General features: G+C 38.4%; 1 protein-coding gene across 3 annotated transcripts in view; it reads left to right on the top strand.

The window, feature by feature from the left end:
* LOC128684575 (uncharacterized protein C1orf87-like) overlaps window positions 1–10,671 on the top strand; it is a 66,324-nt gene extending 55,653 nt beyond the window's left edge. For 2 of the 3 annotated variants that reach the window (XM_070096022.1, XM_053770867.2), the window contains exon 11: window positions 9,713–10,670. In XM_070096022.1, coding sequence (XP_069952123.1) covers window positions 9,713–9,903 — 191 coding nt within the window. In that variant the 3' untranslated portion in view covers window positions 9,904–10,670. Of the gene's footprint in view, window positions 1–9,712 lie in introns of all 3 variants that reach the window. The other variant, XM_053770868.2, reaches the window with a different exon arrangement.
* The last annotated feature ends 10,530 nt before the right edge of the window (window positions 10,672–21,201 follow it).

Raw genomic sequence — 21,201 nt, 5'->3', positions numbered from 1 at the left:
AAACACGGTACCTCATAAGACATATACAGTGGACCCCCGCATAACGATCACCTCCGAATGTGACCAATTATGTAAGTGTATTTATGTAAGTGAGTTTGTACGTGTATGTTTGGGGGTCTGAAATGGACTAATCTACTTCACAATATTTCTTATGGGAACAAATTCGGTCAGTACTGGCACCTGAACATACTTCTGGAGTGAAAAAATATCGTTAACTGGGGGTCCACTGTACTTTTATTACACCACACTTTCTCCTAATTTCCACACTCTGAATTCTCTGCATAATATTTACACCACACATTGCCCTTAGACAGGACATCTCCACCGCCTCCAACCGCCTCCTCGCTGCAGCATTTACAACCCAGGCTTCACACCCATATAAGAGTGTTGGTACCACTATAATTTCATACATTCCCTTCTTTGCCTCCATAGATAATGCTTTTTGTCTCCTCATATACCTCAATGCACCACTCACCTTTTTTCCTTCATCAATTCTATGGTTAATTTCATCCTTCATACATCTACCTGCTGACACATCAACTCCCAAATATCTGAAAACATTCACTTCTTCCATACTACTCCTCTTCAATTTGATATCCAATTTTTCTTCATCTAAAGCATTTGATACCCTCATCACCTTACTCTTTTCTATGTTCACTTTCAACTTTCTACCTTTACACACTCTCCCAAACTCGTTCACTAACCCATAAGCACAGTATCATCAGCAAAAAGTAACTGTGTCAGTTCCCATTTTGTATTTGATTCCCCATAATTTAATCCTACCCCTCTCCCAAACACCCTAGCATTTACTTCTTTTACAACCCTATCTATAAATATATTAAACAACCATCGTGACATTACACATCCTTGTCTAAGACCCACTTTTACCAGGAAGTAGTCTTCCTCTCTTCTACACACCCTAACCTGAGCCTCACTATCCTCATAAAAGCTCTTTACAACATTTAGTAACTTACTACCTATTCCATATACTTGCAACATCTGCCACATTGCTCCCCTATCCGCTCTATCATATGCCTTTTCTAAATCCATAAACCCCTCCTTTAAAGTGCAGGCATTGTACTTCCCATTTCCAGGACTCAAGTCCGACTATATGAAAATAACCGGTTTCCCTGAATCCCTTCACTAAATATTACCCTGCTCACACTCCAACAGATCGTCAGGTCCCAAGTACCATTCGTCTCCATTCACTCCTATCTAACACGCTCACGCACGCTTGCTGGAAGTCCAAGCCCCTTACCCACAAAACCTCCTTTACCCCCTCTCTCCAACCCTTTCGAGGACGACCCCTACCCCGCCTTCCTTCCCCTATAGATTTATATGCTTTCCATGTCATTCTACTGTGATCCATTCTCTCTAAATGACCAAACCACCTCAACAACCCCTCTTCTGCCCTCTGACTAATACTTTTATTAACTCCACACCTTCTCCTAATTTCCACACTCCGAATTTTCTGCATAATATTTACACCACACATTGCCCTTAAACAGGACATCTCCGCTGCCTCCAACCGTCTCCTCGCTGCTGCATTTACCACCCAAGCTTCACACCCATATAAGAGTGTTGGTACTACTATACTTTCATACATTCCCTTCTTTGCCTCCATAGATAACGTTTTTTGACTCCACATATACCTCAACGCACCACTCACCTTTTTTCCCTCATCAATTCTATGATTAACCTCATCCTTCATAAATCCATCCGCCGACACGTCAACTCCCAAGTATCTGAAAACATTCACTTCTTCCATACTCCTCCTCCCCAATTTGATATCCAATTTTTCTTTATCTAATCCCACCCCTCTCCCAAACACCCTAGCATTTACTTCCTTTACAACCCCATCTATAAATATATTAAACAACCATGGTGACATTACACATCCCTGTCTAAGACCTACTTTTACCGGGAAGTAGTCTCCCTCTCTTCTACACACCCTAACCTGAGCCTCACTATCCTCATAAAAACTCTTTACAGCATTTAATAACTTACCACCTATTCCATATACTTGCAACATCTGCCACATTGCTCCTCTATCCACTCTATCATATGCCTTTTCTAAATCCATAAATGCAATAAAAACTTCCCTATCTTTATCTAAATACTGTTCACATATATGCTTCAATGTAAACACCTGATCTACACATCCCCTACCCACTCTAAAACCTCCTTGCTCATCCGCAATCCTACATTCTGTCTTACCTCTAATTCTTTCAATTATAACCCTACCGTACACTTTTCCTGGTATACTCAGTAAGCTTATTCCTCTATAATTTTTACAGTCTCTTTTGTCCCCTTTCCCTTTATATAAAGGGACTATACATGCTCTCTGCCAATCCCTAGGTACCTTCCCCTCTTTCATACATTTATTAAACAAAAGTACCAACCACTCCAACACTATATCCCCCCCTGCTTTTAACATTTCTGTCATGATCCCATCAGTTCCAGCTGCTTTACCCCCTTTCATTTTACGTAATGCCTCACGTACCTCCCCCACACTTACATTCTGCTCTTCTTCACTCCTAAAAGATGGTATACCTCCCTGACCAGTGCATGAAATTACTGCCTCTGTTTCTTCCTTAACATTTAAAAGTTCCTCAAAATATTCTCGCCATCTACCCAATACCTCCATCTCCCCATCTACTAACTCCCCTACTCTGTTTTTAACTGACAAATCCATATTTTCCCTAGGCTTTCTTAACTTGTTTAACTCACTCCAAAATTTTTTCTTATTTTCATTAAAATTTCTTGACAGTGCCTCTCCCACTCTATCATCTGCTCTCCTTTTGCACTCTCTCACCACTCTCTTTACCTTTCTTTTACTCTCCATATACTCTGCTCTTCTTATAACACTTCTGCTTTGTAAAAACCTCTCATAAGCTACCTTTTTCTCTTTTATCACACCTTTTACTTCATCATTCCACCAATCACTCCTCTTTCCTCCTGCCCCCACCCTCCTATAACCACAAACTTCTGCCCCACATTCTAATACTGCATTTTTAAAACTATTCCAACCCTCTTCAACCCCCCCACTACTCATCTTTGCACTAGCCCACCTTTCTGCCAATAGTCGCTTATATCTCACCCGAACTTCCTCCTCCCTTAGTTTATACACTTTCACTTCCCTCTTACTTGTTGTTGCCACCTTCCTCTTTTCCCATCTACCTCTTACTCTAACTGTAGCTACAACTAAATAATGATCCGATATATCAGTTGCCCCTCTATAAACATGTACATCCTGGAGCCTACCCATCAACCTTTTATCCACCAATACATAATCTAATAAACTACTTTCATTACGTGCTACATCATACCTTGTATATTTATTTATCCTCTTTTTCATAAAATATGTATTACTTATTACCAAATTTCTTTCTACACATAGCTCAATTAAAGGCTCCCCATTTACATTTACCCCTGGCACCCCAAATTTACCTACTACTCCCTCCATAACATTTTTACCCACTTTAGCATTAAAATCCCCAACCACCATTACTCTCACACTTGATTCAAAACTCCCCACGCATTCACTCAACATTTCCCAAAATCTCTCTCTCTCCTCTACACTTCTCTCTTCTCCAGGTGCATACACGCTTATTATAACCCACTTTTCACATCCAATCTTTATTTTACTCCACATAATCCTTGAATTAATACATTTATAGTCCCTCTTTTCCTGCCATAGCTTATCCTTCAACATTATTGCTACTCCTTCTTTAGCTCTAACTCTATTTGAAACCCCTGACCTAATCCCATTTATTCCTCTCCACTGAAACTCTCCCACCCCCTTCAGCTTTGTTTCACTTAAAGCCAGGACATCCAGCTTCTTCTCATTCATAACATCCACAATCATCTCTTTCTTATCATTTGCACAACATCCACGCACATTCAGACTTCCCACTTTGACAATTTTCTTCTTCTTATTCTTTTTAGTAATCTTTACATAATCTTCACATATATGCTTATTATATAATATTTTATAATATTGTTATATAATTATTATATAATATTGTAATCACGGGGGAGTGCTAAACCCTTAGGTTATATAGTGCATGTGGGTGGATAGAAGGTATTCAGGCTCAATTCAGGGAACTGGAGCACAGATCCAATTCCCTAGATCAAGAGCCCCTCACCAATATCAAGGAACCTCCCTTGAGGAATCATGTCTGCGGAAAAGATGTGCAAAAGTAGCAATGTGTGAAGGAGAAGGTTAGAAGTGAGTGTGGAGTAAGGGTGTACAAAGTTAGAGGTTAGTGGAGGTAGGGATTTGTGCAAGAGTAAAATTAAAATCAAAGTTAGTGCAACAAGTTAGTTTCTGTTAAAAAAAAAAAAAGAGAGAGAGAGTCTGTTAAATGTGGGACTTTCAGCGAGGACATCAGTTTGGGTGGTTTAGATATCAGAAGTGTATCCTGTGTGCCCTCCAATAGGAAAGGCACACTGCCTGTTCGACATATTTTAAATATGTTGAACAGGCAGTGTGACTTGACAGTCCTCACAGAGTGGTTCCAGTCATTTCTCCTTGTGGTATCCATGAGTGAGTCATGTGTCCGGTGCATAAGCATGAGTGCAGTTTCCCAAACCTGACAGTGGCAGGAAAAAGATGGCCAGAATCCTAAATGTAGTTTGATAGAAAAGTTTGTCATAATCTAACATGGACCAGCGTTGTTGCCAGCGATTGTGGAGATGGTGAGAGAACACTGAAAAATAGTCTAAGTAAGGAATACCCATATAGAAAATCAGAAGGCTCTGAATGGCTGAGGCTGCATGTTTATTACCCTGAACATTGGCATGTCTGGGGACCCAGCAAAATACTACTACTTTGCTCTTATTAAAAATGCAACATAACTCAAGTTGTATATGAAGTATGATGGGATGCAGATTCAAATTTCTAGATAGCCTGAAGGGAAGGAATATGGGTATTGCAGTTCAAAGGGTCGTTTGAAATGTAATATCTTCAGACCTCTTGCAAGAAAAGCTATTGACTAATTAATGGTTTATTTTCTGTTTTGAATCATCCTGCCTTGAAGTTAAATGGCCATTAAGGTAAAAAAAAATGACAAAAAAAAAAAACTGAGTAAGATTGTGTATATTCTTGGGTGGGTGAAAGGTGTGGGGGACATATAAAGAAGGAATGGAAAAAGGTATTAAGAGGTAAGACCTTGAATACTGAGCAGATACATATATTATCATGCATGTTAAAGAGGAGAGGAGGCAAGTGTTCTTCAGGAGTTGATGTACTGATGGAGTATGTGGATGGCAGTTTCTATTAAGGGATTTGGGGAAAGTGATACCTGAATTGAGTTTTTAGAATGAAAGTACAGTACACTGCAAGCACCTAGAAAGTTGGATGGATATTGCAGTTTAGTGCATGAACAATATATCACAGTATCTATACCCTCCTACAAAGGCAGCTATGAGGTGAATTATGGTGAATACATTTTCAGAGTAGGGGAGTTAGTAGATGAGGAGCTGGAGGTATTGGGTAGATGGCGGGAATATTTTGAGGAACTTTTAAATGTTGATGAAGAAAGGGTAATTTCATGCACTGGTCAGGGAGGTATAACATCTTTTAGGAGTGAAGAAGAGCAGGATATGAGTGTGGGGGAAGCACAAGAGGCATTATGTAGAATGAAAGGGAGTAAAGCAGCTGGAACTGACGGGATCATGACAGAAATGTTAAAAGCAGGGGGGGATATAGTGTTGGAGTGGTTGGTATTTTTGTTTAATAAATGTATAAAAGAGGGGAAGGTGCCTAGGGATTGGCAGAAAGCTTGTATAGTTCCTTTACATAAAGGGAAGGGGGACAAAAGAGATTGTAAAACTTATAGGGGAATAAGTTTACTGAGTATACCAGGAAAAGTGTACGGTAGGGTTATTATTGAAAGAATTAGAGGTAAGACAAGAGCAGGATTTCGGATGAGCAAGGAGGCTTTAGAGTGGGTAGGGGATGTGTAGATCAAGTGTTTACATTGAAGCATATATGTGAACAGTATTTAGATAAAGGTAGGGAAATTTTCATTGTATTTATGGATTTAGAAATGGCATTTGATAGAGTGGATAGGGGAGCAATGTAGCAGATGTTGCAAGTACATGTATATGGAAGAGGTACTAAGTTACTAAATGCTGTAAAGAGTTTTTATGAGGATAGTGAGGCTCAGGTTAGGGTGTGTAGGAGAGAGGGAGATTACTTCTCTGTAAAAGTAAGTCTTAGAGAGGGATGTGTAATGGTACCATGATTGTTTAATATATTTATAGATGGGGTTGTAAAAGAAGTAAATGCTAGAGTGTTGGGGAGAGGGGTGGGATTAAATTATGAGGAATTAAATACAAAATGGGAGTTGACACAGGTACTTTTTGCTGATGATACTGTGCTTATGGGAGATTCTAAAGAAAAGTTACAAAGGTTAGTGGACAAGTTTGGGAGAGTGTGTAAAGGTAGAAAGATGAAAGTGAACATACATAAGAGTAAGGTGATGAGGGTATCAAATGATTTAGATAAAGAGAAATTGGATATCACATTGGAGAGAGGGAGTATGGAAGAAGTGAATGTTTTCAGATATTTGGGAGTTGATGTGTAAGCGGATGGGTTTATGAAGGATGAGGTTAACCATAGAATTGATGAAGGAAAAAAGGCGAGTGGTGAGTCGAGGTATACGTGGAGACAAAAAAAACGTTATCTATGGAGGCAAAGAAGGGAATGTATGATAGTGGTACCAACTCTCTTATATGGATGTGAAGCTTGGGTTGTAAGTGCTGCAGCGAGAATGTGGTTGGAGGCAGTGATGTCCTGTCTAAGGGCAATGTGTGGTGTAAATATTATGCAGAATATTTGGAGTGTGGAAATTAGGAGGTGTGGAGTTAATAAAAGTATTAGTCAGTGGGCTGAAGAGGGGTTGTTGAGATGGTTTGGTCATTTAGAGAGAATGGATCAAAGTAGAATGACATGAAGAGCATATAAATCTGTAGAAGAAGAAAGGCGGGGTAGGGGTTGTCCTCGAAAAGGTTGGAGGGAGGGGGTGAAGGAGGTTTTGTGGGCGAGGGGCTTGGACTTCCAGCAAGTGTGCATGAGCGTGTTAGATAGGAATGAATGGAGACGAATGGCTTTTGGGACCTGACAAGCTGTTGGAGTGTGAACAGGGTAATATTTAGTGAAGGGATTCAGGGAAACCAGTTATTTTTATATAGCTGGACTTGAGTACTGGAAATGGGAAGTACAATGCCTGCACCTTACAGGAGGGGTTTAGGATATTGGCAGTTTGGAGGGATATGTTATATATCTTTATATATGTTTACAGTGAAACATATAAGTGAACAGTATTTAGATAAGGCTAAAGAGGTCTTTGTGGCATTTATGGATTTGGAAAAGGCGTATGACAGGGTGGATAGGGGGGCAATGTGGCAGATGTTGCAAGTGTATGGTGTAGGAGGTAGGTTACTGAAAGCAGTGAAGAGTTTTTATGAGGATAGTGAGGCTCAAGTTAGAGTATGTAGGAAAGAGGGAAATTATTTCCCAGTAAAAGTAGGCCTTAGACAAGGATGTGTGATGTCACCGTGGTTGTTTAATATATTTATAGATGGGGTTGTAAGAGAAGTAAATGCGAGGGTCTTGGCAAGAGGTGTGGAGTTAAAAGATAAAGAATCACACATAAAGTGGGAGTTGTCACAGTTGCTCTTTGCTGATGACACTGTGCTCTTGGGAGATTCTGAAGAGAAGTTGCAGAGATTGGTGGATGAATTTGGTAGGGTGTGCAAAAGAAGAAAATTAAAAGTGAATACAGGAAAGAGTAAGGTTATGAGGATAACAAAAAGATTAGGTGATGAAAGATTGGATATCAGATTGGAGGGAGAGAGTATGGAGGAGGTGAATGTATTCAGATATTTGGGAGTGGACGTGTCAGCGGATGGGTCTATGAAAGATGAGGTGAATCATAGAATTGATGAGGGGAAAAGGGTGAGCGGTGCACTTAGGAGTCTGTGGAGACAAAGAACTTTGTCCTTGGAGGCAAAGAGGGGAATGTATGAGAGTATAGTTTTACCAACGCTCTTATATGGGTGTGAAGCATGGGTGATGAATGTTGCAGTGAGGAGAAGGCTGGAGGCAGTGGAGATGTCATGTCTGAGGGCAATGTGTGGTGTGAATATAATGCAGAGAATTCGTAGTTTGGAAGTTAGGAGGAGGTGCGGGATTACCAAAACTGTTGTCCAGAGGGCTGAAGAAGGGTTGTTGAGGTGGTTCGGACATGTAGAGAGAATGGAGCGAAACAGAGTGACTTCAAGAGTGTATCAGTCTGTAGTGGAAGGAAGGCGGGGTAGGGGTCGGCCTAGGAAAGGTTGGAGGGAGGGGGTAAAGGAGGTTTTGTGTGCGAGGGGCTTGGACTTCCAGCAGGCATGCGTGAGCGTGTTTGATAGGAGTGAATGGAGACAAATGGTTTTTAATACTTGACGTGCTGTTGGAGTGTGAGCAAAGTAACATTTATGAAGGGGTTCAGGGAAACCGGCAGGCCGGACTTGAGTCCTGGAGATGGGAAGTACAGTGCCTGCACTCTGAAGGAGGGGTGTTAATGTTGCAGTTTAAAAACTGTAGTGTAAAGCACCCTTCTGGCAAGACAGTGATGGAGTGAATGATGGTGAAAGTTTTTCTTTTTCGGGCCACCCCCTGCCTTGGTGGGAATCGGCCAGTGTGATAAAAAAAAAAAAAAAAAATGCTTCTAAATTGTTGTGTCTGGGTGCCTCAACAGTGATTATGTGTGAGTGAGGTGAAAGTGTTGAATGATGATGAAAGCATTTTCTTTTTGGGGATTTTCTTCTTTTTGGGTTACCCTGCCTCAGTGGGAGATGTCCAACTTGTTGAAAAAAAATTTTTCTTTATTTTAGAGGTCATTTATCTTGGTAGGAAATAGTATTAAAGAAATTCTAATGAGAAATTGTGCTTACTCTTGTCCCACTACTGTGATAAATCCTCAAATCACTTTTTACAAGATTCACAATGCTAATGCTGTTTCAAGGTAACATTTGTTCATAAGGCCCAACATTCCTGTATTTCAGACTAAAATTTCACACTGTCATAAATGTAACAATAATATAAGCACTGTTATAAGGAAGGAGGAACTGTATAGGCCTTGAGCTGCACATCTTACATAACTGAAGCAGGCATTTTACCCCTGTACTGTATTATTGACATTCCAACAGATCCTAATAAGAATATATGCACAGCTCTATGGCATAGAATAGGTTTATTCAATTACTTCCTCTCTGTACAAGAATGGTATACAGTACCGACAAGATGAAATTAGACACGTGCAACATCTGGGTATCTTTATTATAGACGTTTCGCCATCCAGTGGCTTTATCAATACAAATTCTAGGACATAACTTGAAGACAGTAGAACTATGTACAGAAGATGAGGTAATCAGTACCTCATCTTCTGTACATAATTCTACTGTCTGTTGAGGGACTGATTACCTCATCTTCTGTACATAGTTCTACTGTCTTCAAGTTATGTCCTGGAATTTGTATTGATAAAGCCACTGGATGACAAAACGTCTATAATAAAGATACCCAGATGTTGCACATGTGTCTTAATTTCACTTCCTCTCTGAGACCCCCCCCCTTTCAAGCTATTTGTGAAAAAATGCCCCACAAGTACACTAGCTACTAAATGCATCCTTTAAGGCAACCTTTGCATTTTTTCCACAGGATATATGCCAGCAGATGCAGTACACTATGTAACCGCAACGTATAACTTGGTATACAACCTTCAGATATCAGAAGCCTCCTTAGCGACAGCCCTCTCTACAGCTGTTGATCCTAACTATGGTGAAGTGAATCTTGAGTATTTTATCACAGTTCTCCAAGATGCCCACTTCAGAGAAAATAATGTTTATTAAATAAACGGTTTTAAAATAGAAACGTAATAATACCACTATATAAAATTAAATGAATCTAAACTGAATTTGTAATCATGTGAAGTAAAACTTCTTGAGCTTGAAATGTTTCATTATCATATTCTATAGATAAAGTAAAATTTTGAGACAGTTTTCCCTGAAATTACCTTGGTCACCGTCTGTGGGAGGTTTTATCTGGGAGATACAACCCTAATGACTTGGAATAGGTTCCTCCAGTTTGTCTTGGGATTTTTTATTCAGGAACCATAATCAGCACTGTGGTTACTTAGAATGTGATTGATTATGAATGTAGTAAACATCTAGATTTGGGACCCTCAAGGGAGGTTCCTTGATGCTGGTGAGGGGCTCTTGATCTAGGGAATTGAATCTGTGCTCCAGTTCCCTGAATTGAGCCTGAATACCTTCCATCTCCCTGCCCCACAGGTGCTGTATATTCCTACAGGTTTAGCGCTTCCCCATGATTATAATTATAATCTATATTTGGAAGTCTTTTCTATCTCATATTATGAATACTGGTGAGAGTTCTTGCTCTAAGAAATTGGACCTGTGCTCCAGTTCTTGAATTGAGCCTGAATACTTTCCATTCTCCTAGGCACTTTGACACCTATGGATTTACCACTCCCTTCATGAATATAATATTAATGAAACATATAACATTTATATTTGTTGTTCCCACAAATTCGCATAATTCAATTGTCCTATGGTTATACTGACTGGCAATCCATGAATAGATTGATTATCCTTGGGTTTTCTTGGGGTAGCCTTTTTCAGGCTTGGTGCATGATTCCTAAATTGAAAATTAACCATAGGATTTCATTTAAAATGTGGGAGTCCACCCCTCTAGACTTTACAACTTATATTTAGGAACATTATAAGATTCATTTCAAGCCCTACAAACCTACACTGACGCTATACGAGTACCAGCCAACAGCTTGCTGGCCCTGACAGCATTCACGTTCATATGCTTCAACACTTACACCAAACAGAGCTAGTCTTCCTATTAGTTTTTTAACTGTACAGTGCTGTATTTGGTCCAAAACAAGGTTGTACCTCTTCAGTTGAAAACTACTTTTATCAGCACTACAGCCTCTCCTCACTTAACGATGGAGTTCCGTTCCTAAGACCATGTCAGTAAACAAATTCGTTGCTAAGTGAGGAGCATACTATAATGGTAGTGGGCTTGTGTCATCCATCTTTGATACTGTTTTAATGTCACCTTTGCACCATTTATAACATTTTTAGTATGTTTATACAGTAGCACACTATATATTGTAATAAACAGAATAGAGGAAACCAGTTCTAATACTGTATACATTATTTATGTATGCATACTGGTCAGAGAGCCCATCATAAGTCCGAGTCGTCGGTAAACGAGGACATCACTAACTGAGGAGAGGCTGTATTTATAAGCTATTAAAATGTTTAGTTAAGAAACAACTCATATAAGTACTTATGAGCATGAAGCATGGGGCCAGTCCACTATCAACACCTTAATGTACATCAATACATGCATTTTCTGATAATCATTCAGTTTGTGCAGTCTTTTTCAATTTAGAAAAAACTTTGTGCAAGTTGAAGGTGCATTCTAATATATGGTATCCCCTTATGTAAACAGTCTTGCTACTGCTTGTGCAGGCATGTACCCTCAACTCATAGCAATCTTTCTCCAACACTACTGATGTTGCCTCCAAATGAACCACCTCACATGGTTTTAATTTTTCTATTCCTAAAACAAACGATAACTTTCACACAATACTCTGTTATCCCACAACAGATTCTATATCTATGTATTGAGTTCCAATATCCCTGAATTTAATTCTTCCTCTGCAAGCCATGCATGTCGTAAGAGGCAACTAAAATGCCGGGGGCAAGGGCCTAGTAACCCCTTCTCCTATATACATTACTAAATGTAAAAGGAGAACTTTTGCTTTTTCTTTTGGGCCAACCTGCCTCGGTAGAATACGGTCGGTGTGTTGAAAGAAGAAGATCCCTGGATTAGATACTGTCAAGTTTCTCAGCCTTTTTGTCCATCAAATGTTATGGGAGTCTTGCATATCCTCCTAAAAGCTACCTGTCATAGTTTGTTGAACCTACTTAAAATTTTAGGGAAAGCTGTTACACAAACCCTCCTTTGCCAACAGCCAGCTCTAATCTAGTCTGAGCTAGATTACAGAGATCTGGGTCTAGAGGATTTGTATGCCTAACTGAGAGCCTGTATACAGAAGCAGAATGTCCTTTCTGTTCTCGCCATCATTTGTTTTTTCTGACTCAAAGTTCTTAGATGCTCATCATTCCTCATATGCAACAATATTTATGAATGTTGGAGTTTTAGCAAGCAAAGAGCTGCTTGGACATGGTGATGTTTGGGGCAATGAGCATGCAGACACAGCTGATCAGTCTGCTATTCATACACTGCTAATCTCCAGAAGTGGGGTGTTCCTTTCTTAGATTATTATTCATAAACTGCTAATCTCCAGAAGGGGGTGTTCCTTTCTTAGATTATTTTTATGTATTTTTTCAACAACTGTACTGGCAGCAACACTGGTCCTAGTTAGAGCACAATGAATTTTCTATTAAAACAAAATTCTTCCTCCGTAAGCTATGCGTGTCGTAGGTGACTAAATTCTGGGAGCAACGGGCTAGTAACCTCTTCTGTATAAATTACTAAAAAGGAAAAGAAAAACTTTATAAAACTGGGATGTTTGAATGTGCTTGAATGTAGTGCTGATGATAAGAAACAGATGATTGCTAATGTTATGAATGAAAAGAAGTTGGATGTACTAGACTTAAGCAAAACAAAACCGAAGGGGGTAGGGGAGTTTCAGTGGAGAGAAAGAAACAGGATTACGTCAGATGTATCTGAGAGAGTTGGAGCTAAGGAAGGGGTAGCAATAATGTTGAAGGATCAGATATGGAGAGAGAAGAGGAAATAGAAATGTATAAATTCAAGGATTATGTGGATTAAAATAAGGGTCGGATGTGAAAAGTGAGTCATAATGTGTGTATGCACCTGGAGAAAAGAGGAGTGTAGAGGAGAGAGAGAAGAATGGGGTAGAAGATGTATGGGGTAAGTTTAAGAATATAGTGTTAGAGTGTTCAGCAGAAATTTGTGATTATAGGAAAGTGGGTGCGGGAGGGAAGAAGAGCAGTTGGTGGAATGATAATGTAAAGAGAGTAGTAAGAGAGAAAAAGTTAGCATAAGAGAGGTTTTTACAAAGTAGAAGTGATGCAAGGAGGGAGAAGTATATGGAGAGAAAAAGAGAGGTTAAGAGAGTGGTGAAGCAATGTAAAAAGAGAGCAAATGAGAGGATGGGTGAGATGTTATCAATAAATTTTGTTGAAAATAAGAAAAAGTTTTGAAGTGAGATTAATAAGTTAAGAAAGCCTAGGGAGAGAATGGATTTGTTAGTTAAAAATAGGAGAGGAGAGTTATTAAATGGAGAGTTAGAGGTATTGGGAAGATGGAGGGAATATTTTGAGGAACTGTTAAATGTTGAAGATAGGGAAGCTGTGATTTCGTGTATAGGGCAAGGAGGAATAACATCTTATAGGAGTGAGGAAGAGCCAGTTGTGAGTGTGGGGGAGGTGCATGGGGCAGTGAATAGAATGAAAAGGGGTAAAGCAGCTGGGAATGATGGGATAAAGATAGAGATGTTAAAGGCAGGTGGGGATATAGTTTTGGAGTAGTTAATGTTTTTATTTAATAAATGTATGGAAGAGGGTAAGGTACCTAGGGATTGGCATAGAGCATGCATAGTTCCTTTGTCTAAAGGCAAAGGGGACAAAAGTGTAAAAATTATAGGGGAATAAGTCTGTTGAGTTTACCTGGTAAAGTGTATGGTAGAGTTATTATTGAAAGAATTAAGAGTAAGACAGAGAGCAGAACAGCAGATGAACAAGGAGGCTTTAGGAAGGGTAGGGGTGTGTAGACCAAGTGTTTGCAGTGAAACATATAGGTGAACAGTACTTAGATAAGGGTAAAGAGGTATTTGTGGCATTTATGGATTTGGAAAAGGCATATGATAGGGTGGATAGGGGGGCAATGTGGCAGATGTTGCAAATGTATGGAACAGGAGGTAGGTTATTGAAAGCGGTGAAAAGTTTTTACGAGGATAGAGAGGCTCAGGTTAGAGTATGTAGGCGAGAGGGAAATTATTTCCCAGTAAAAGTAGGCCTTAGACAGGGATGTGTGATGTCACCATGGTTGTTCAATATATTTATAGATGGAGTTGTAAGAGAAGTGAATGATCAGATGATGGCAAGAGGTGTGGGTTTAAAAGATAAGGAATCTAACACAAAGTGGGAGTTGATACAGTTGTTTTTTACTGATGACACTGCACTTTTGGGGGATTCTGAAGAGTAGTTGCAGAGGTTGGTTGATGAGTTTGGTAGGGTATGTAAAAGAAGGAAATTAAAAGTGAATATAGGAATGAGTAAGGTGATGAGGATAAAAAAAATTAGGTAACAGAAGACTGGATATCAGATTAGAGGGAGAGAGTATGGAGGAGGTGAATGTGTTCAGATATCTGGGAGTGGATGTGTCAGCAGATGGGTCTATGAAGGATGAGGTGAATTATAGAATTAACGAAGGAAAAAAGGTGAGTGGTGCACTGGGGAGTCTGTGGAGACAAAGAACTTTATCCATGAAAGCAAAGAGAGAAATGTATGAGAGTATAGTTAAACCAACACTCTTGTATGGGTGTGAGGCAAGGGTTGTGAATGTTGTAATAAGGAGAAGGCTGGAGGCAGTGGAGATGTCATGTCTGTGGGCAACGTATGGTGCGAATATAATGCAGAGAATCTGTAGTTTGGAGATTAGGAGGTGGTGTGGGATTACCAAAACTATTAACCAGAGGGCTGAGGAGGGATTATTGAGATGGTTTGGACATGTAGAGAGGATGTAACGAAATAGAATGACTTTGAGAGTGCATAAATCTGTAGTGGAGGGAAGGTGGGTAGGGGTCTGCCTAGGAAAGGTTAGGAGGGAGTAAAGGAGGTTTTGTGTGCGAGGGGACTGGATTTCCAGCAAGTGTGCGTGAGCGTGTTAGATAGGAGCAAAAGAAGACAAATGGTTTTTAGGACTTGACATGCTGCTGGAGTGTAAGCAAGGTAACATTTATGAAGGGATTCAGGGAAACTAGCAGGTCAGATTTGATTCCTGGATATGGGAAGTGCAGTACCAGCACTCTGAAGGAGGAGTGTTAATGTTGCAGTTTTATAACTGTAGTGTAAGCATGCCTCTGGCAAGACAATGATGGAGTGAGTGATGAAAGCTTTTCTTTTTCGGGCCACCCTGCCTTGGTGGGAAACTGCCGATGTGTTAATAAAATAATAAACCACAACCAGTTCTTGGCCATCATCTTGCCACCCACATGGATACCGCATGGAGAAATTCCCTCCACTTCTCTGCGAGGATTACCCAGTCACACTGTAAGTTAATCATATCTAATAGACTGTCTTACCTATGAGAGCACACGGTATTCATTGTTGACAACAACCTGAAGCACTCACTTTGACCTTACCGAACATTCTGCCTTTAATGTAGACTCATTCTGACTTTTAATGAAAACCAACCTACTGCATCAACTTTGACTTAAATTTTGCACCCACACTAACCTCTAACTCCATTAACTCCCACCCTTGTTCCTTCCCTACTCGGCACTCTATGGCCCATACAAATTTATAATACAGGTAAATTAATATCCTACATCCTTTTTGCATGGGCTAGTAACCCCCTTCTCCTGTATACATTACTAAAGTTAAAAAGAGAAACTTTTGTTTCTGTTTTTGGGCCACACTGCTTTGGTGGGATATGGCTGATTTGTTAAAAGATGAAGATCCTGTTTGTATGTTTCCAGAAAGTAAACATGAACAAGTATAGACTAGAACCAGCAGGAATTTTTTGTCCTAATTGGGTGGAGAGACATTGGGTCCCAGGGGAGAGGAAAGAGCATCATAAGTTTTAAAATGAAAAATTAACTTCAAAGCCTATTTAATCAACAAGAAATCACAGGCCTGCCACCTCTTCTACTGTTGTATCATCAGTTCCCTCTCAGCTTCCAAGAAGCGATGAGGTTCATGATCACTAACTTTTAATAGTTTTTTGTAACCCTGATAAACTGTAGTACTGTACTACTAAATTATTGGGGTGCACTCTTAAAAAGCCTACAACATTCCCAGATCAATGTGTAAAATGAAAGGAAAATTTTAGTACATACATATTGTAGTTTGTAGTAATAAATTTGGCAACTTAAAATAATTATGCAAGACTATCAAATAAATATTTATTCTCAAAATAACACAAAAGACATATACATAAAATAAATTTGTAAATGAAGGCTTGTAAACAAGCTTACACACGTAAATATATTAAAGCTCTGAAGCCATCCCATAATATTCTCTACCACTAAGATGTGGTGCATATAACGAGACTAATGTACAGTATACTCTGAGGTATTAATGTATGAATACTATAAACACTACAGCTATATTCACAAAAAAATGTATTAAAGCCTTAAGGGCCATACAGCATTGTAGCTACATTAATAATCTTTAGTGACACATTTCAAGTAAGTTCATGAAGAGACATTATGAAGAATCACTGTGCTGTATATTATAAAACAATAGCTTTTAATTTTAATATCTACAACTTGCAATTTCTTTCTATATGTCCCCATATCAGTGTTAGCATATATAGTACATAAAACTACTGGATATTGATGCTAAGATACTGACTGAAAATAGTGATTTACTTTTCAGCATTAAGCTATAAAATATAAAGTTGCTATGTGATTGTTATACTAATTTAACTACTAGCAAACTATATTTATAGGCGAGTACAAAAAGGCAGCGCATATGTCTTGCGCTCAGTAGATGGAGGATCAAGCCTCCACCATGTCTTGCACTGACTGACCCACATGGGTTCAGCAATTAAATTAATAAATTTATTTTATAGTGTATTCCATTTGATTCTATTCTACTGTATAACATTAAAAAAGTGTAGCTTTATCTTAAAATAATTATGAAAATTTTAATCTATTATTTTAATTAAGGCTAGATTCAATAAAATATTATTAAGATTCAGAATTCATTAGTTAACCCTTCCAAAATTATATACACAGACAATGGCCACTGATTGATCTTGAAAACTAAATTACTGTAATTTGTATTGGAATTAACAGTCTTCATATACTGTACTGAACATTACAAGTAATCCCCTATAAATAAACTTTTTCTAAGTTAAATTAGCTTTCAGCATTAATATCAAAAGAGGTGAAATACATTGCATTGCTCATCTGTAGAAAACAATTAAACATTGATAGTACTGAAATGTTCTGAAAGTACAGTATTGTACTTTCAATTTGTAAAGAAAAAATATCTAAAAATCAATACTCAAATTAAAAGAAGGCATAGAGCTACATGAGCAATGCTGGCATCAATGACATAAATCTACATAAGAGACAGTGATAGGGTTAATAAGTGTAATGCTTGGCATGCTCCACCGAAGTAATGAAATATAACAGTGTATCATTCTTAAGAAAGAAGATCTAAACAATTAGAAATGTGTTATTGTAGTCTGGTATATTAATTCAGTAAGCAATAGTGCAAACCACTGTTTTACATATTCAGTACTCTGACCTACCTGCTATGTACACATTAGTATTATGGCAGAACAACGGAGTGGTTTTATCTACTAGACTTTTTGTAGCATCACATAAACCGAAGATACTAATTCAAATATAGTGATGAGATTCAGACTCACAGTCTAGCAACCCCAGAATTATTAGCTAAGTGCCTTAGCACATTACACCTGTGGTGTACTGGGTTAAGGCACTGGCCCAGTAATTTTAGTACTGCTAGACCATGGGTTCAAACCCTGTCACTCCATTTGAATTGTATACACATTCATTTAAAAATATCAGCACATACACTTGGTGGAGGCACACTAACAACATACTACAGTGGAACCTCTACTTGCGAGCATGTCCATGTGTGAGTTTTTCCAAATATGAGCAGTCGATGGGTCAATTTTTTGCTTCCATACACGAGCAAAATTTCCACAAGCGAGCAGGCCTCAAGACCTTGACACTGGTGAGGGGCTCTTGCTCTTGATTTCGGGAATTGTATCTCATTTGTTTGTTGGACTATCTTATTGAAACTTGGACAATGTATGATGGAAAGATGCCTCTTAACATACACCAAAAATGAAAGAAATCTAAGCATAAATAATGGAGCTCACTTCTCAGCAATTAGCCACCCCTTTGTGGTAAAATTTCGAATGATTTTTATGGTTGTATTCTTGTTTTTTTGGTCTCATTTGATAGAATGGAAGATATATTACAGAAATAGATATGATTTTGATTGCTTTCACGACGAAAAGTGCCTTGAAATTGAGCTCAACCTAGGAGAAATGGTCCATTGCTTGGCTGTTTCAGAGTAAACAAATGACGTCACTGTCCACTCCAATATGCAGTCGTGAATGGGTTGACATTATTTATACAATTATTGCAATAAGGAATAACAGTAAATCTTATATTTTGTGTGAATAAAAATTACAAATGATTTATATAATAATAATAATAATAATAATAATATGTATAATAATATGCATAATAATATGCATAATAATATGCATAATAATACGTATAATAATAATGGTATAATAATATAATACAATAATAATAATAATATATGTATAATAATAATACATATATAATAATAATGTACTACATATAATAATTATAATAATAGACGGCTTCAAAAGGCCGTCATTAGATGGCAATGTTTACTACAACAAAGAGGGAGCGGTTGTGGCTGCCTCCACCTGTTACATAATGACATATTTTATTCATTCTAGAGTATATATCATGTTTCTATGTTATTTATACTATTTGTTATGTCATATTAGATGAACTGTGATAGATAAATAAGCCGTATAGATGATATTAGCGAAATTATTTATGAAGTATTTTGTCCAGTCTCCAGACAAACTCTCGTCCACCGCCGACACCGCCCATACCACTACATGAATGACATAGTTTACTCAGAGTATACATCAGGTTTCTATGTTATTTATATTGTTTATTATGTCATATTAGATGAAGTGAGATAGATAAATAAGCCGTAGAGTTGATATTAGCGAAATTATTGAAGTACAGAATTCCACTGGAACGGATTAATTGCACTTCAGTTCATTTAAATGAGAAAAATTGACTGCAAATGAGCAAATCCAGTTGCGAGCAAGGTCATGGAACGGATTAAACTCGCAAGTAGAGGTTCCACTGTATATAGAAATTACTTCATGCATGTCTAATAGTACATTTCTTTTTTCTTTTTAACTTAGAAAAAATGTCTAAAGCTTGATATTTATGTATAAAACTACAAAACACTTTTATTCTTAAATTCTAATAATCTCCATTGCAACACATGTGTAACACTTGAATTGTTAATAGAAAAACGTTAAATACATTTTATGTACAGTGTAATGAGAAAAGCATACAAACCACAGTGGCAGCAGTGAATTAAACTGTAATGTCATACTACTCTCTTTAGAATATCATTTTAAACTCTAACTTCAATCTGAAATCCTTTTGGAAAACAATGGCTATTCCTAAAAATATTCATTAACAGTTCTTCACATTCAAAACACAATCTTCCATTACAATGTTGAAATTTCATGAATGATTCTACATAACTAATATCAAGACAAAGGCACAAGTTGCAAATGTTATAATAAAAACTTTTTTGGAACCTGTTTCTTTGCCTTCACGTGTGCTGGCAATATCTCATTTCATCCACGGTTAATATTTATTTGGAAGAATTTGTACAGGAGCACAGCTTACAGTGGAACCTCAAAAAATCGAACGTATCATATATCGAACGTATCTCGAAAATAGGACCATTTTTTTGGACAAACTGTGTCCCTATTATCGAACGCGCCCCTATTTTCGGACCGCTGGGTACGGGACCTGTCTGCCGGCCCACTCTGTCTGCGTCCCCGCGCAGGCGCCGTGAGCAGTCTAGCTTTGTTTATGCTTGAGTGAACACTAACCTGCGCTCTCATTCACACATTTTACGATTATTTCGTTGTTTAGTGCTTGTGGGACTGTGAAATAAGCTGCCATGGGCCCAAAGAAACTTGCTAGTGGTACCCCTGTGGTAAAGAAAGTGAGAAACACCATAGAAGTGAAGAAGGAAATAATACAGAAGTATGAGAGTGGTGTAAGACTTGTTGAGCTTGCCAGGATGTATGGGAAAAACAAGTCGACCATCGGTTCTATCCTGGCAAAGAAAGAACAAATCAAGGAAGCTGATGTTGCAAAAGGTGTTTATATGCTAACCAAAAAAAGACCACAAATAGTTGAAGAGGTTGAGAAGTTGTTGCTGGTGTGGATCAAGGATAAAGAGACTGCAGGTGATAGTGTTTCAGAGACGATTATTTGCGAAAAGGCAATGAAGTTGCATGCCGATCTGGTACAGAAAACTCCTGGAACCAATGCTGATAGTGAATTTAAGGCCAGCAGAGGCTGGTTTGACAGATTTAAGAAGCGTAGTGGCATACACAATATTGTAAGACATGGTGAGGCAGTCAGTTCAGACAAACGGGCGGCTGAGAAGTTTGTATGGGAGTTTAAGGGGTACATAGACAGTGAAGAATTCAAACCTGAACAAATGTTTGTGACAAAACAGGCTTGTTTTGGAAGAAAATGCCAAAAAGGACCTTCATCACACAGGAGGAAAAGGCACTGCCAGGACACAAGCCTATGAAAGACAGGCTTACTCTTTTGTTCTGTGCTAATGCTACTGGTGATTTTAAATTGAAGCCTTTACTTGTGTATCATTCAGAAAATCCCAGTGTGTTTAAGAAAAACAATGTCTTTAAGAACAAGTTATGTGTCTTGTAGAAAGCTAATCATAAGGCATGGGTCACAAGACAAATTTTCAAAGAGTGGGTCAATGAAGTGTTTGGCCCCCAGTGTGAAAAAATACCTCTAGGAAAAGAAATTGCCACTCAAGTGCCTCCTGTTAATGGACAATGCTCCTGCTCATCCTCCAAACTTGTTAGACCTCTTGTCTAAGGACTTCAGTTTTATAAAAGTGAAGTTCTTGCCTCCTAACACCACTCCTCTCCTCCAGCCCATGGACCAGCAGGTCATTTCTAACTTCAAAAAACTCTACACAAAAGCAGTGTTTGAAAAGTGCTTTGAAGTGACCACAGACACTAAGTTGACCCTAAGAGAGTTCTGGAGGAATCACTTCAACATCTACAACTCCGTAAGC

This window comes from Cherax quadricarinatus, chromosome 4 (genome assembly GCF_038502225.1).
Source record: "Cherax quadricarinatus isolate ZL_2023a chromosome 4, ASM3850222v1, whole genome shotgun sequence".
Taxonomy (NCBI): domain Eukaryota; kingdom Metazoa; phylum Arthropoda; class Malacostraca; order Decapoda; family Parastacidae; genus Cherax; species Cherax quadricarinatus.
Note: the sequence above shows the minus strand (reverse complement) of the source record. Positions and strands in the feature narration are given on the sequence as shown.